Genomic DNA, 14,251 nt, shown 5'->3' with positions numbered 1-14,251 from the left:
AGGTTCAAGAGGAACCTCTTCAACTTGGTCATCTTCAACGTCCACATCCCCTAAAGGAATGTTTCCGAGTTGATCATTGTTATTTTGCCATTGTTGCACCTACAATTGTTTCATAAAAATTAGTAACACGGAAGGAAAAAAAGACAATTCACATACAAAACCAAATATATAGCTAAATATGTTTTTAGATCCCCGGCAACGGTGCCAAAAATTGATCTCGTACAAGTGACACCTCTATTCAAGGTTATGAAACGGTCGATTGCAATAGTAATACCCAACAAGGAGTTGGGGTCGAATTCCACAGGGAGCTATACGTGGGATTTAGGAGTATAGATTGGAGTGTATGAGTGTAAACTATCTCAATTTATACTTTCACAAATTGGTGTTTGTTCTATATCAATTTTAATCTAAGATTGCAAGATTAATAAATGAAACTAAGAAATTATTTTTGTTGTTTTTCAAGTTTTGTAAAAAGCTTAGGGCCATGACCATCACCTAGGTGTTTTCCTAATGGTATATAAACCTTAATGCTTGTTTTGTTGGTCAGGGTGTATTATAGATATCAACACTCAATTACCCACTCAATACCTCCCGGTCAGAGAGTGATTTTGCCCAATTTGATTTTCTCAAGTCCAAATTGGTATTGCACAAAATAGTTGATAAAAGCTCAAGTCGGGTTATTACTATCTCTAGGTTTAACCCTTTAATTGGAATTATCAATTTCTCAATTGACCCAGCCAAGTTTTCCTAGACTAAGTCTCTCTTTCTCAAGTAGAGACTAAGTCAAGGAGGCATGAACTAATGTTTTCAACCATTAATTCCACAAATTAAAGCATGAACAAGGCTAAATAATAAACATCCAAACCATAAACAAGCACTAAATCAAACACCCATAAGGTTTATACATTAGAGTTGGGCCACAACCCTAGTAAAAGTCTAGCTACTCATGCTTGAAATTGAAGAAATAGAAGAAGAGATGCTAATTAAACTCATATTGTAAATTCAAAATGACAAAATCTATGTTAAAATAAATCAAAAGATGAAAAGCTATTAAAAGAAGTAAGGAGAAACGGATACTGTAGCTGCTGATGTCAAAAATTAACCTAAAAAGTGAAACTCTTCTGTTTATACATGGCTAGAAATTTCGGACAAAAATGCCCTTTCGGAGGTTCTGCGGCCGCAGAATTCCATGTGCGATCCGAACTTTTCTTCAGCTTGTCAGGATTGGAAATTTGCGGTCTCATAATTCTAGATTGCGGCCACACTGCACTCTTTCTACGGTTCGCACAATTTTAACTGCGGCCGCATAGCTCTTCTTCTGCGGCTACACAATAATTGTGCGGTCCGCACTTTTCATGGTCTTGAAATACAGCCTCTCTGAACTTTGCTCTTGACCCAGCTTCTGCGGCCGCAGAATTCATGTGCGGACCACACTTTGCAACTTTTTCTTCTGCCTTTCCTTCACACTCCGCGGCCGCAGATGATATTCTGCGGTCCGCACTTCTGAGCTTATGTGCCCTTTTTATATCCTTGAGTTTAGATTACTCCTTCTTGAGTTGGATTTCATCTCGGGAGTTCACTTTCTAATATTTCTGCAATTAAGCACATTTCATCAGTTTTCGAGAACACAATTGAACGCTTTTATACTAAAACAAAAGCTAAAAGGCGCTAATAAGTAGTCAAAATCCCCACGTATCAGGGACTGCTGGTGGCTTCAGATCTGGTGCAATCACACCTGCGAGGGAAATGGCCGTAGGTGCGAGCACGCAGAAATAACCCTGTGGTTGCAGCTGCGGACTTTGGTTGGAGTTGGGTAGCCACAGGTGCGAGGTTTGTTCCGCATCTGTACGTCCACGGATGCACTGAAGGCTCCTCATGTGCGAAGGTGGGTAGGCTAGTTGGGATCGCAGGAGCGAAGGAAGTCTGCAAAAGCGGAGGGAGTCCGCAGAAGCGTGTCATCATCCGGAAAAGAGAGGAGGATGGAGGCTGTGGGGGATCGCAGATGCGGCATTTTGACCGCACGTGTGGTTCCGAAAATGCGGTTAAGTGACCGTAGGCGCGGAAATTGTTGGGCAGTGAGTGCATTTAATACAGGACTTAGGCTATTTTCCACACACTTTCACTTGGTCTTGGGCGATTTTGAGAGAACTTTTGACGGGGATTCTCATCAACAACACAAGGTAAGTAAACTCCACCCATTTTTAAGTTAATTACGCGGATCAGAGGTACATTAAACATGGAAAATTAGTGAAACTTGTGAGATTTTGTGAAGAACCTTAAGTAAAATTGAGATTTGATCACGGATTTGGTGGTGGAAATAGGAAAAAATTATATATTTGAGTTCAGGAGGTCATGGGTAACATTTATATTCGAAAAATTTGGAATCCGGGCACGTTGGCTTGGGGTAAATTTTAAGAATCTTCTGAGTTGGGTCGGGTAACAACTATAATGCTAAATTATGAACTTTCGAGCATACATTTATTAATTTATATGACTTCTGATTAGTTTTGGAGCCTTTGACGTCGTTTGAGGAGTTCTGGTGAGGTTGAAGAGTCGGATTGAGGACTTGGAACCAAGGTAAGTATCACGACCCAAATCTCACATGTCGTGATGGCGCTATCACAATACTAGGCAAGCCGACATTCACAATAAAATCACACATCTCTAAATTTGGAAAAAGCATAGTAATATAAGTTCAAGAGAAAAATCTCATAAATATTGATAAGAAAATACCGCGACTCAATACAATATCCCCCAAAATCCATGTGTCACTGAGTACATGAGCATTTATACAATAACATGGTCTGAAACACTGTCAAAGGAAGGTAGAACAGTATAAATAAAACTAAATGATAAAGGTGGAGAGTCAAGGTCTGCGGACGCCAGGGCAGCTACCTCTATGATCTCCAAACTGAATAAGCTCCAACACTAGCAACCTTCGTGCCCGAAAATACCTGGACTGCACACGAAGTACAAAGTGTAGTATGAGTACGACCAACCAATGTACTCAATAAGTAACAAAACTAACCTTTGGGCTGAAAGCAGTGACGAGCTCAACCAATAGTCCATATACGGAGTTTGACAGTACATAAATGACAGGTAATATGACCATAATATCTCAGAGAAACTTATAATCTGTTAGTACATAGTACAGGAAATGTAGACATGCTTCTAGGTTTAACAATTAAGCTCAATATAGATAAAATATGCCAATGACTGATATGAGGAATATTACATCTCTATATCTACATGAAAATGTGCATATCGTATGTGATGCAACACAATGAAAATCTCACGTACTCACACTCTCAGAGTACTTAATCTAACTACCTCAATTCTCGCTCATCACACTCAGTCGCAAATCTCACTCACAACATAGCTCTCAGGCCCCAACCCAGTCATCACTCTCCAGTCTCTCGGGCTCAAAAATCTCATGCCAATTAGCCAAAACAATGATATATAACACAACAATAAACAATAACAGAGACTGAGATATAATATGCAAATGATGGATGTGACTGCGTACAAAATTTGCCATCTAAGCAATTAATTCAACAGCAGAAATAACCCTAGTGGGTCTCAACCGGATAAGCATATAGCCAAACATGATTTCTAAAATGAATTTGTAGCTCAATTACTATAACACATAGAGATCACATGAATAACAACAAGGTTTGATGACTACACAGTACCACGGAATCGACCGGATCACAATTACTATGGTGCAAGCCCACACGCCCCTCACCTCAACACCAATCACATAACATGAAATTCAGGGATTCATATCCCCAGAACCAAGTTTAGAAGTGTTACTTACCTCAAACAGTCTCCAATAATCCTTGCCTCGTGAATCGGCCTCCGAACGCCTCGAATATAGCCTCCAACAACTCGATACAATCAACTCAAGCTATAGGAATCAATTCCATATGAAAAAGCTAAGTTCTTAAGCAAAAGTTAAAAAGTCAACTCAAAAGGTCAACCCCGGCCCCACGTCTCGGAATCCAACAAAAGTTATAAAATCCAACACTCATTAAACCACGAGTCCAACCATACCAAAATTACCGAATTCTAACTCCAAATAGTCACTCAAACCTCCAATTTTTACTCTCCAACACATGGGTCAAAATTCCCAAGATTCCACCTCAAAAACACATAAACTAGGTGGGAAATTCAATGGTATTCAATATAATTAGATAAAAATGACCAAAAGTTGCTTACCTCTTAAAATAGAGCAAAAACCCCTTAAAAATTGCCTTAATCTGAGCTCCCAAAGTCTAAAAATGAATAAAAATCTCGGAACCCTTCAATCTTATACATTGCCTAGGCAATCCGCACCTACGAAACCTGGGCTCACACCTGCGATCACGCTTTTGCGGAGAAAATCACACTTGTGCGAAGCCCACTAAACAGCTGACCTCGCGCACCTACGGTCCCAGCTTCGCATCTACGGGACCGCATCTGCGAACAACCCCTCGCTTCTGCGACTCCACAGCCTCCTGTCCACTTACATTTCTGCGGTCGATCATACGCAGATGCGCATATGCATCTGCGAATATTCCTTTTTGCATCTGCGGAATCCTAGCTGCTTCTGCGGCTCTGCACCTGCGGCCAATCCCTCGACAGGTGCGATGACACTAGACCTGAAGCACCTCAGCATAACACTTAAGCCAAATTCGATCCGTTAACCATCTGAAATCCACTTGAGGCCCCGGGACCTCAACTAAACATACCAACAAGTCCCAAAATACAATACGAACTTAGTCGAGGCCTCAAATCACATCAAACAACATCAAAAATATGAATTGCACCCCAATTCAAGCCTAATGAAAATTAATGAATTCCAACTTCTACAATCGATGCCGAAACCTATCAAATAAACTCCGAATAACCTCAAATTTTGCAAACAAGTCATAAATGACACAACAGACTTATTTCAACATTCAAAACCAAAATCTGAGCTCGGTAAGCACAAAGTCAACTCTCGATCAAGCTTCTCAACTCTCCAAACTTCTATTTTTCCAACTTTCGCCATTTCAGGTCAAAATCACCTACAGACCTCCAAATCAATATCCGAACACACTCCTAAATTACAAATTACCATATGGAGCTATCGGAACGATTAAAACACCATTTCGGATTTATTTACACATAAGTCAACATCGGTCAATTCTTTCGACCATGGGACTAAGTGTCCCAATTCATTCCGAAACATCCCCGAAACCAAACCAACTATCCTGGCAAGTCACATCACAATAACTGAGCATAGAATAAGCAGTAAATAGGGGAATGGGGCTACAATTCTCAAAACGACCGGCCGGGTCGTTATAGTAAGTCTCTTGCCTAACCTTGTAAGAGGAAATTATCCCCTTAGGTATAATAATTGTTGTGTGCTACTTTTATGGGGAGCTACGTATGCACGAGGTGACGAGAGTCCGTACGTATCTATATTCATGATATGTCCGAGTAGACTTAAAATCGCATCATGCCTTAAATTGTGTTATTTCATGTATATCCTATGTATTATCTTGATTATGACTGAGGTTGAGGATTTTAATTAGAGATATCGACTTAGTTTCCTACTTTAGAAAAATTGGGAAATACTTGACAAACTATAAATCCGTGTCTTCTCGTCTCACAACTATTTCCGCGAGCGAGGTAAATTTTTCTACTCTTATGGGATTGGGTCGTTCACCTCGGCATGATGGTAACACTACTCTTGTGGGATCGGGCCTTTCGCCTCGGTAGGTTGGTAATACTATTCTTGTGGGATGGTCATTCGCCTCGGCAATACTGAGTACCACTATTCCTATGGGATCGGGTCATTCACCTCGACGACTTCGTGCTTAATAATTGGAATTGGAATTGGTTAGGCAATAAATGAGTTAGCGCCTTCAAGGCCGATTATGCCATGTTTAGCGAATTGATATAGACTCGTGTGCGGAACTATTGTAGTTACTTTTACTTATTTCATTGCTATTTGTTGTACACTCATCATGTTTATTTTATGTATTTTCGTCATTATTTGACCTCTAGTAAGTGTCAAGTCGATCCATCGTCCCTACTTCTTCGAGGTTAGACTAGATACTTATAGGGTACGCGTTGTTTTCCGTACTCACGCTACACTTTTGCACTGATGTCTAGGTACAGAGACAGGTACTACCAGTGGTCACGCGGGCGCGTAACCGATCTTCTACGGAGACTTAGTGGTGAGATGCTTGCCTTGCTACGATCCGCAGTACTAGAATCTCCCTCTACCTTGATTATTATTTCTGTCTATTACCTTTTAGATAGTAGTTGTATTAATTTTGTATATTCCCTAGATTGCTCAAGCACTTGTAGTACCGAATTTTGGGGACTTTTAGCATTCATGTACGGTTGTACTTATAATTTCTATCACTACAATGGATGTACTTATCACAATGGCATTTTGTTGAGAAAAGAGCATGTGCGGTTGCATGAAATCTTATTTATTATGTTCTTCTAAAAGTAAAACTTTTGTTTTAAGGGTGTGTTTGGTATGAAGGAAAATATTTTCCGGAAAATGTTTTCCAATTTTCCCATGTTTGATTGCCTTAAATGTTTTGGAAAACATTTTCCTTATCAATTCATTTTCCTCCAATTGGATGAAAATGTTTTCCTTATCAAGAGAAGGGAAAACATTTCCAAAGCTCCTTCTCAACCTTCCCCATCTTCACCAACCACCCTACCCCCTCTCCAAAAAGGTTTTTTTTTTTCAACCCCCCCCCCCCCCCGCGCAAAAAAAAAAAGTTTACCTTTTTTTTTCAATTTCAAATTTCGTTTTTCATTTTCTGCACCACCCCCCCCACCTCGCCCTCACCTCGCCCCCCCTCCCCACACACTAAAAAAAATTCTATTTTTGTAATTTAATTCTGTTTTTTGTTTACTGCCCCTCCCCCAGCCCGCCCTGCCCCCCCTCCCCCCCCCCCCAAAAAAATAAATTTAAATATATTTTTCAGTTTTAATTTTATTATTTATCGGTTTAAAGGCTCAAAATTTTACAAGTTCCAAAATTATGAGTTCGGAGGTTTATGTGTTTGGAAGTTTACGGGTTTAGAAATTATAAAGTTTACGGGTTTGAAATTCCGCGGTTTTGAAAGTTTAGCGGTTCGAAAGTTTATGAAACTTGTGGGTCCGGAAGGTTGTTAGTTTGAAAGTTTATCGCTTCATGTTTATTATATTTAAATTATTTATGAATACTCTTGAGAAGTCATTTTCCTTAATTTGCGTACCAAACACCGGAAAATGAATAAGATTACTACTTGTTTTCCAAGAAAATATTTTCTTGGAAAATATTTTTCGTTATACCAAACACACCCTAAGTGTTAAAAAGGGGATAATTAAATTGTTGTTTAATTGTGGGCTTACTTAATGGCGGCGTTAGGTGCCATCGCGACCTATTATTGGTTTTGGATCGTGACATAGCCTCACAGAGTGTTAATTATTTATTTATTCATTAGTGTAAAAATATAATTGTATTAGCAATAAGCAATTATTTTTTAGACAAATACGTGTAAAACTGAGGGTTTATTGTAATGATATATCAAGTGAATTCAACGCTTCCCAACTCTTTTTAAATATAAATATATCGGAAGTAATTTGTTTTAATTTATAATCCCAAACACACCTTTATTAATTTGATTTTCTCAAATAGTAGTTAAAATATTACAAATATGTAGCTTAGATTCTCCAATCTTTGTGGGACGATATCATAAACTATACTAGAATTTGACAAAGTACGAACAGAAAGTCCTATACACATTAGCTTCATCATTTAGCTATAAATGTTGCGTAGTATGATCTAAAAAAATTTTGTATACCATTCATAAATAATTTTTTTTTACTAACTCGTTTGAAGTTTGAACACCCTTGACGAAATTTCCGACTATACTATTGTCCGTGTGAATTTCGTGTTAATTTCTTAATTTGTAAAATGGAAGTTACATATCTAGAAAACACACATAAGTAGTAGTACTATATATGCTTAAAATACTATTTTCGTCCATGTAATTTACGTGATGGAGTTTGATTTAGTACCGAGTTAATAAAAATTATGAAACTTATGATTTAAACATGTTGTAATATTTGTGTGATTATAAGACTTTTGAAACTTATTGATTTAAATAGTTTTGTGTGGCTATATAATTTTTTTCATAAGACAAATAAAAAATTTAAAATTAAATTATTAGTAAATAATAAAAATTATCATTCTTTCTTGAGACGAGCTAATAAGAAAATAAAGTTATATAAGATCGAATATAGTAAGTACGAAAAAAAAAATTCGAAAAAATTTGTTTGACTCATAAAATTATACGAGATCGTTTGATTATCCGGAACATGATATTAATCTCGATATAAAATTTAGTATTATATTTTTATTGAATATTTGATTATGGATATTAGCAACTAAGTATCGGCTATATTTTTTATACTAAAATCATAATATTCCCTTCACCCCAATTTATGTGATGATATTTAATTGGATACCGAATTTAATGGAAAAAAAAAACCTTTTAACTTAAAAGGTTAGCGATAAATTATAACATTAAGTGTAAAATAAAAAATTTATGTAGCGATAAATTATAACATTAAGTGTAAAATAAAAAATTGTAACGATAAATTATAACATTAAGTATGTGGTAAACAAGCCATAAAAATTTATGTAGCGATAAATTATAACATTAAGTGTAAAATAAAAAATTGAAAATTAAAACATCATTAAGTGCGCGTTTGGACATAAGAATTTTAAAATTCCAAAAAAAAAAAGAATTAAGTGAAAATGGTATTTAAAAAAAATAGAGTTGTGTTTGGACATGAATATAATTTTGGTGTTGTTTTTGAATTTTTGTAAGTGATCTGAGTGAAAACTTTGAAAAATAGTTTTTTGGAGTTTTTTCAAATTTTCGAAAATTTTCAAAATTCATTTTCAAGTGAAAATTGAAAAATTTTATGGCCAAACACTGATTTCAAGGAAATTTTTTTTTTTTTTACAAAAAGTGAAAAAATTATTATATCCAAACAGGCTCTAAATATATACTATATATATTGTATGGGTCAGAATCCGACCCCACGATAATTAACGAAGCTAATCCCGTCTTAAGCTAATTCGTGATTAATTAGAGGTACGTCCACTCAGAATTAACGATATTCAACCCTTACCTGATTAGATCAACAAGGCCACGGCCCGTCCGTCATCATGAAGACGAAACCCCCAACGTGGTCACGGCCACTTACTGCCAGCTCACGAAGCTCACAGCTATAAATACCAAGAGAGGAAACCCTGGAAAAGGGGGGCCTTCTTCGAAAACTATTGAGAGGAGAGAGAAAAGGGAGAACAATGCACATACATGGAATACTATTGTAAGGCTCTGAACCTCTTCATGGAGAGGCAGACCAAAGCACTATTATGAATAAAAGCTTTTATATTTCTCTTCCCAAAGTTGAGCACTTATTTTCGTTTCCTTCATTTGGTCAAATGGATTATTACGGTTTGCTATGATTTTCCCGTGATTTATTTATATTGTTTTATACTCATAAGGTATGCGATAACTTTTGAGCAAACATATATATATATATATAAAATGTTTGCTTATAGTACTTTAGAGTCAATATAAGAGGAACTACCAAAAAGTGGATACAATGAATAGTAATTGTCTAACACTGCAGGAGTCTGATATTTCGAAAAGATTTAATTAATATTTTATTAGATTTTAATATCAACTATTGATATATATTTTCATCATAAATTATCAAATTAATATAATTTAATTTAATCATTAAATTTAAATAACTACCAGTGCTAAATTTTTTCTTGCTCTCTCAACAATTCAAATGCGTCTATTACATGGCAAGAGTGCTACTCCTCAATCCTCATATGGTAGACGAGAGAAAGCGATAAATCCGAATCCTAAGGAATCCCTGGATTTGCGTGCTTTAAAATCATTGACTCTGTCAAAGTCAAACTACAAATTAATTGGATAATTATTAAATAACAAATGTTTAGTGTAAAAAGTTATACATCTTATTTCTTATTTATATTTAAATCCAAAAGTTTATCACTATAGTTATGTTAAATTGATGACTCGACAGTTAAGAAACACACTTGATTCCAGTTTAATGGATTTCAGAGCATAGTTTTAATTAATAATTAGAACTATTAAACAATAGTATTGTCGGTTGAGGACCTCAGGTTGGTAGTAGCGTTGCAGTTAAATGTAACAACTGATGGGTCTTTTTATTTTTGTTTTTTATTTAATAGGAAGCAAAGAAACTTCCATTTAAAGTGTTTCATTAAATTATACTCCCTCCGGTTCACAATAAGTGTCTAATTTGCTTTTAGTACGTCCATTAAGAAAATACTAAATTTTATATAAAAATACCTACTATGACTAAACTATCCCTAATTAAACATTTAATCTGAGGAGTAAGAAAACTTTTTAGGGATATGTACATAGGTTTTATTTTATAAAAATAAATTGAATGCTTTTTTGATTACATAACTGGAAACTTATTTTGATCCAAAATGAAAAAGCGCATTAGACACTTATCGTGAAGCGGAGGGAGTAATTTTTACTTTTAGTAAACGAGCCATTGGAATGATTGTGGTCCTCGATATCAAAGATTCAAGTACTATTAGTTTATTTAAGTACTTCTTTTTATAAGGAGCACGTCACGTTCTGTATAAACTGACACGTGGATAAACCGGAAGCAAATGCTGCTCTGTGTTCACACTTTGAACAAATTATGGTTTAACCTGTAGTCGTACCCGCGCGATGCGCGGTTGATATTAAAAAAATATTTGTCACTTTGTTAATTTTTTGATGTTACATTTGGAATTATTACAATTACTTGATTATCCTATTATATATAAATAGAATAGATATTGTCTAAATTTTAATAAATAAAATCTCTATTAAATTAAAGGGACTTATATAGTCATCAAATAATTTTTTCGTTATGTATTTTTATTTATTATATTATCCAATATTTAGTATAATTATATTGTTAATAGAAAGTATGACACTTGTCATTATAACATTTCTTTGCCTCTCCTATTATATATATAATTATAGATTTCTTTGACTCTCCAATTATATATATTATATACTATATTTATACTATATTATATTATATATATAAATAGATTTTTGTTCTTTTATTTTAAAATAATTTTAAAACTCCAATTTGAAACTACTCCCCAATTTGAATTAGTAATTCATTATTTTATTATTTTATTTCTTATTTTAAAATTATTTGAAAACTCCAACTTGAAACTACTTCCCGATTTGAATGGGTAGTTTTTCTTCTCTTTTTTCGTTTTATTATTGGTAATTATTTTTTTGGTTTTTATTTTAAAATAATTTAAAAACTCAAACTTGAAACTACTCCCACCCAATTTGAATGGTTAGTTATTTTTTATATATTTATTTTTCGTTGTTTTTTTTATCATATTTAATTATACGATATCTATATTTATTAATCCAAATAAAGTAATCAATTACTATATATANATACAAGCTTTTATATTTCTCTTCCAAAAGTTGAGCACTTATTTTCGTTTCCTTCATTTGGTCCAATGGATTATTACGGTTTGCTATGATTTTCCCGTGATTTATTTATATTGTTTTATACTCATAAAGTATGTGATAACTTATGAGCAAAGATATATCATTCTTTTCTTTTCGACACTCACCAAAAAAATTTGATACTTGCAAAAAAGAATGTCACATATAGTTCCAAGATTAGTGGAACATTAGAGTAACTTTGTCACATAAGAAATACGATGAAAAATGGAAGACGAATAAACAAGACGTTAATCTCATGCTTAACACAGTTGTTTTCAATCAAAAGAATCGCCTTACTCGTTTCGGATAAGTTGCCTTCATGCTAGGCGCCACCGCGTCACCTCATCTGTCCCCGCCATTTTTGAACTCAAATCCTTACAGTTTCCAAGATCGAAAGCAGCTTCTCATCAAATTACAGAAATCCAAAAGCATAAAACAGGCAGCTCCAATTCACGCTCATATAATCAAGAATGGCAATCAAAATGACCCCTTTATTTTATTCGAGCTTCTTCGAGTATGTTCTCGAAGCTGCTCTATCGAATACGCTTCCAAGATCTTTCGAAATACCTCAAACCCGAATGTTTTTCTCTATACTGCTTTTATTGACGTGTTTATCTCTTCGGGTGCTTATGGTGATGGAATTAGAACTTATTTTCAAATGGTTAGAGATTTCATTTTACCTGATAATTATATTATCCCTTTGGTCCTGAAAGCATGTGGGTCTGCTCTCGATTTGAACAGTGGTGAACAAATCCATTGCCAGGCCATGAAATTGGGATTGTGTTCGGACAGATTCGTGAGGTTAAAGCTAGTGGAGCTTTATGGAAAATGCGGAGAGTTTAGTGAAGCAAAGACGGTGTTTGATGAAATGCCTCAAAGAGATGTTGTTGGCTCCACTGTTATGATATCATGTTATCTTGATCATGGATTATTGCATGAGGCGATGGATGAATTTCGGCTGGTTTCTACCAAGGATAATGTTTGCTGGACAGCTATGATTGATGGGTTAGCTAGAAATGGTGAAATGAATATGGCATTGGAGTTATTCAGAGAAATGCAGAGGGAAGGTGTGAAGCCTAATGAAGTCACAATTGTTTGCGTTCTATCGGCTTGTGCGCACTTGGGAGCACTAGAACTTGGTAAATGGGTTCATTCGTATGTGGATAAGTACAACATTGAAGTTAATCATATAGTTGGTTCAGCTTTGGTGAACATGTATTCGAGGTGTGGAGATATTGATGAGGCAGCTAGCCTTTTTGAAGGCTTGGAAGCTAGAGATGTGACCACTTATAATTCTATGATTGTGGGATATGCATTGAATGGTAAGAGTATAGAGGCTATCAAAATGTTCCGAAGAATGATACATGAAGGAATTAAACCAACAAGTATAACATTTTCTGCTGTTTTGAATGCATGCAGTCATGGTGGGTTAGTGGACATTGGATTTGACATCTTTGAAAGTATGGAAACTGAATATGGGATTGAACGACGAATTGAACATTATGGGTGTATGGTTGATCTTCTTGGTCGTGTAGGACGTCTTCAGGAGGCTTATGATTTTATACAAAGAGCCAATATTGCTCCAGACAATATAATTTGGGGATCGCTGTTAAGTGCTTGTAGAATTCATAAAAAATTTGAACTAGGAGAAAGGGTTGCAAAAATTCTACTGCAGTATGGTGCTGCCGATTCTGGAACATATATTCTTCTGTCTAATGTCTATGCATCACTGGGTAAATTTAAGGAAGCAGCACAAGTGAGAGCAAAGTTGAGAGAAGAAGGCGTCCAAAAGGAACCAGGTTGTAGTTCAATTGAAGTGAAAAATGAGATCCATGAGTTCCTTTTGGGAGACATTAGACACCCCGAAAGGGAAGCAATATACGATAAACTGAAGGAGCTGAACGATATGCTGAAATCAGAAGATTATGCTCCAGAAACCGATGTCATCTCACAAGATATTGAAGAACATGAGAAAAAGTGGGCCTTGAGCATACACAGCGAAAGGCTTGCGATATGCTATGGTTTGATATCTACCAAACCATGTACCACTATAAGAGTTGTTAAAAATCTTAGAGTTTGCAATGACTGCCATTCAGTTATTAAGCTTATATCTAAGATTACACAGAGGAGAATTGTTGTAAGAGATCGGAATAGGTTTCACCATTTTGAAAATGGTGTTTGTTCTTGTGGTGACTACTGGTAAACATAACATATTTTTTTCTCTACGTTCTTGATATGATGCTATATTTCGATAATGTCCATCTTTGAATCCATCTCAGGATTAATCCAGGAAGACAGAAGTAAGAGTGGAAGCTGTAATTACTGAGGTTACTGTATTAAATATACAATCTTAAAGTGAATAAACTGAGCACAATATAAAGCTTGCAAAAAAAAAAAAAGAAGAAGAAGAAGCTCTGTGCTGCATTAGAGAGATGTCTAAGAGATTAGCTTGAAGAATCTCATGGTACAGTGCTCAGTTACTGACAAATAGGCTGACATTTACTCGTTTCTTGAATTACCCTATCTCACTTAAGATGGCTTATTTTCTGGTTCTTGGTGTCTAGGCTGAGTGACTGATCCAATTCTGCAAATAATCTAGTGTCTAAAGAAAAAGAAATACATCATGAATGAATGTGGTTCAAAATTCATATATATCATCACAATGCCTT

General features: G+C 35.4%; 1 protein-coding gene across 1 annotated transcript; it reads left to right on the top strand.

Moving 5' to 3' along the window:
• The first annotated feature begins 11,717 nt into the window (after positions 1 to 11,717).
• LOC109215801 (putative pentatricopeptide repeat-containing protein At5g59200, chloroplastic) lies at positions 11,718 to 13,816 on the top strand. Its single transcript, XM_019379911.1, has one exon. The coding sequence runs from the start codon at positions 11,902 to 11,904 to the stop codon at positions 13,783 to 13,785; it is 1,884 nt and encodes a 627-aa protein (XP_019235456.1). The 5' UTR covers positions 11,718 to 11,901; the 3' UTR covers positions 13,786 to 13,816.
• The last annotated feature ends 435 nt before the right edge of the window (positions 13,817 to 14,251 follow it).

The sequence above is a fragment of the Nicotiana attenuata genome, unplaced genomic scaffold, assembly GCF_001879085.1.
Source record: "Nicotiana attenuata strain UT unplaced genomic scaffold, NIATTr2, whole genome shotgun sequence".
Classification (NCBI taxonomy): domain Eukaryota; kingdom Viridiplantae; phylum Streptophyta; class Magnoliopsida; order Solanales; family Solanaceae; genus Nicotiana; species Nicotiana attenuata.
Note: the sequence above shows the minus strand (reverse complement) of the source record. Positions and strands in the feature narration are given on the sequence as shown.

Coding starts and splice junctions, on each gene's coding strand:
- LOC109215801 (XM_019379911.1), top strand. CDS start 11,902: ATGCTAGGCGCCACCGCGTCACCTCATCTGTCCCCGCCATTTTTGAAC.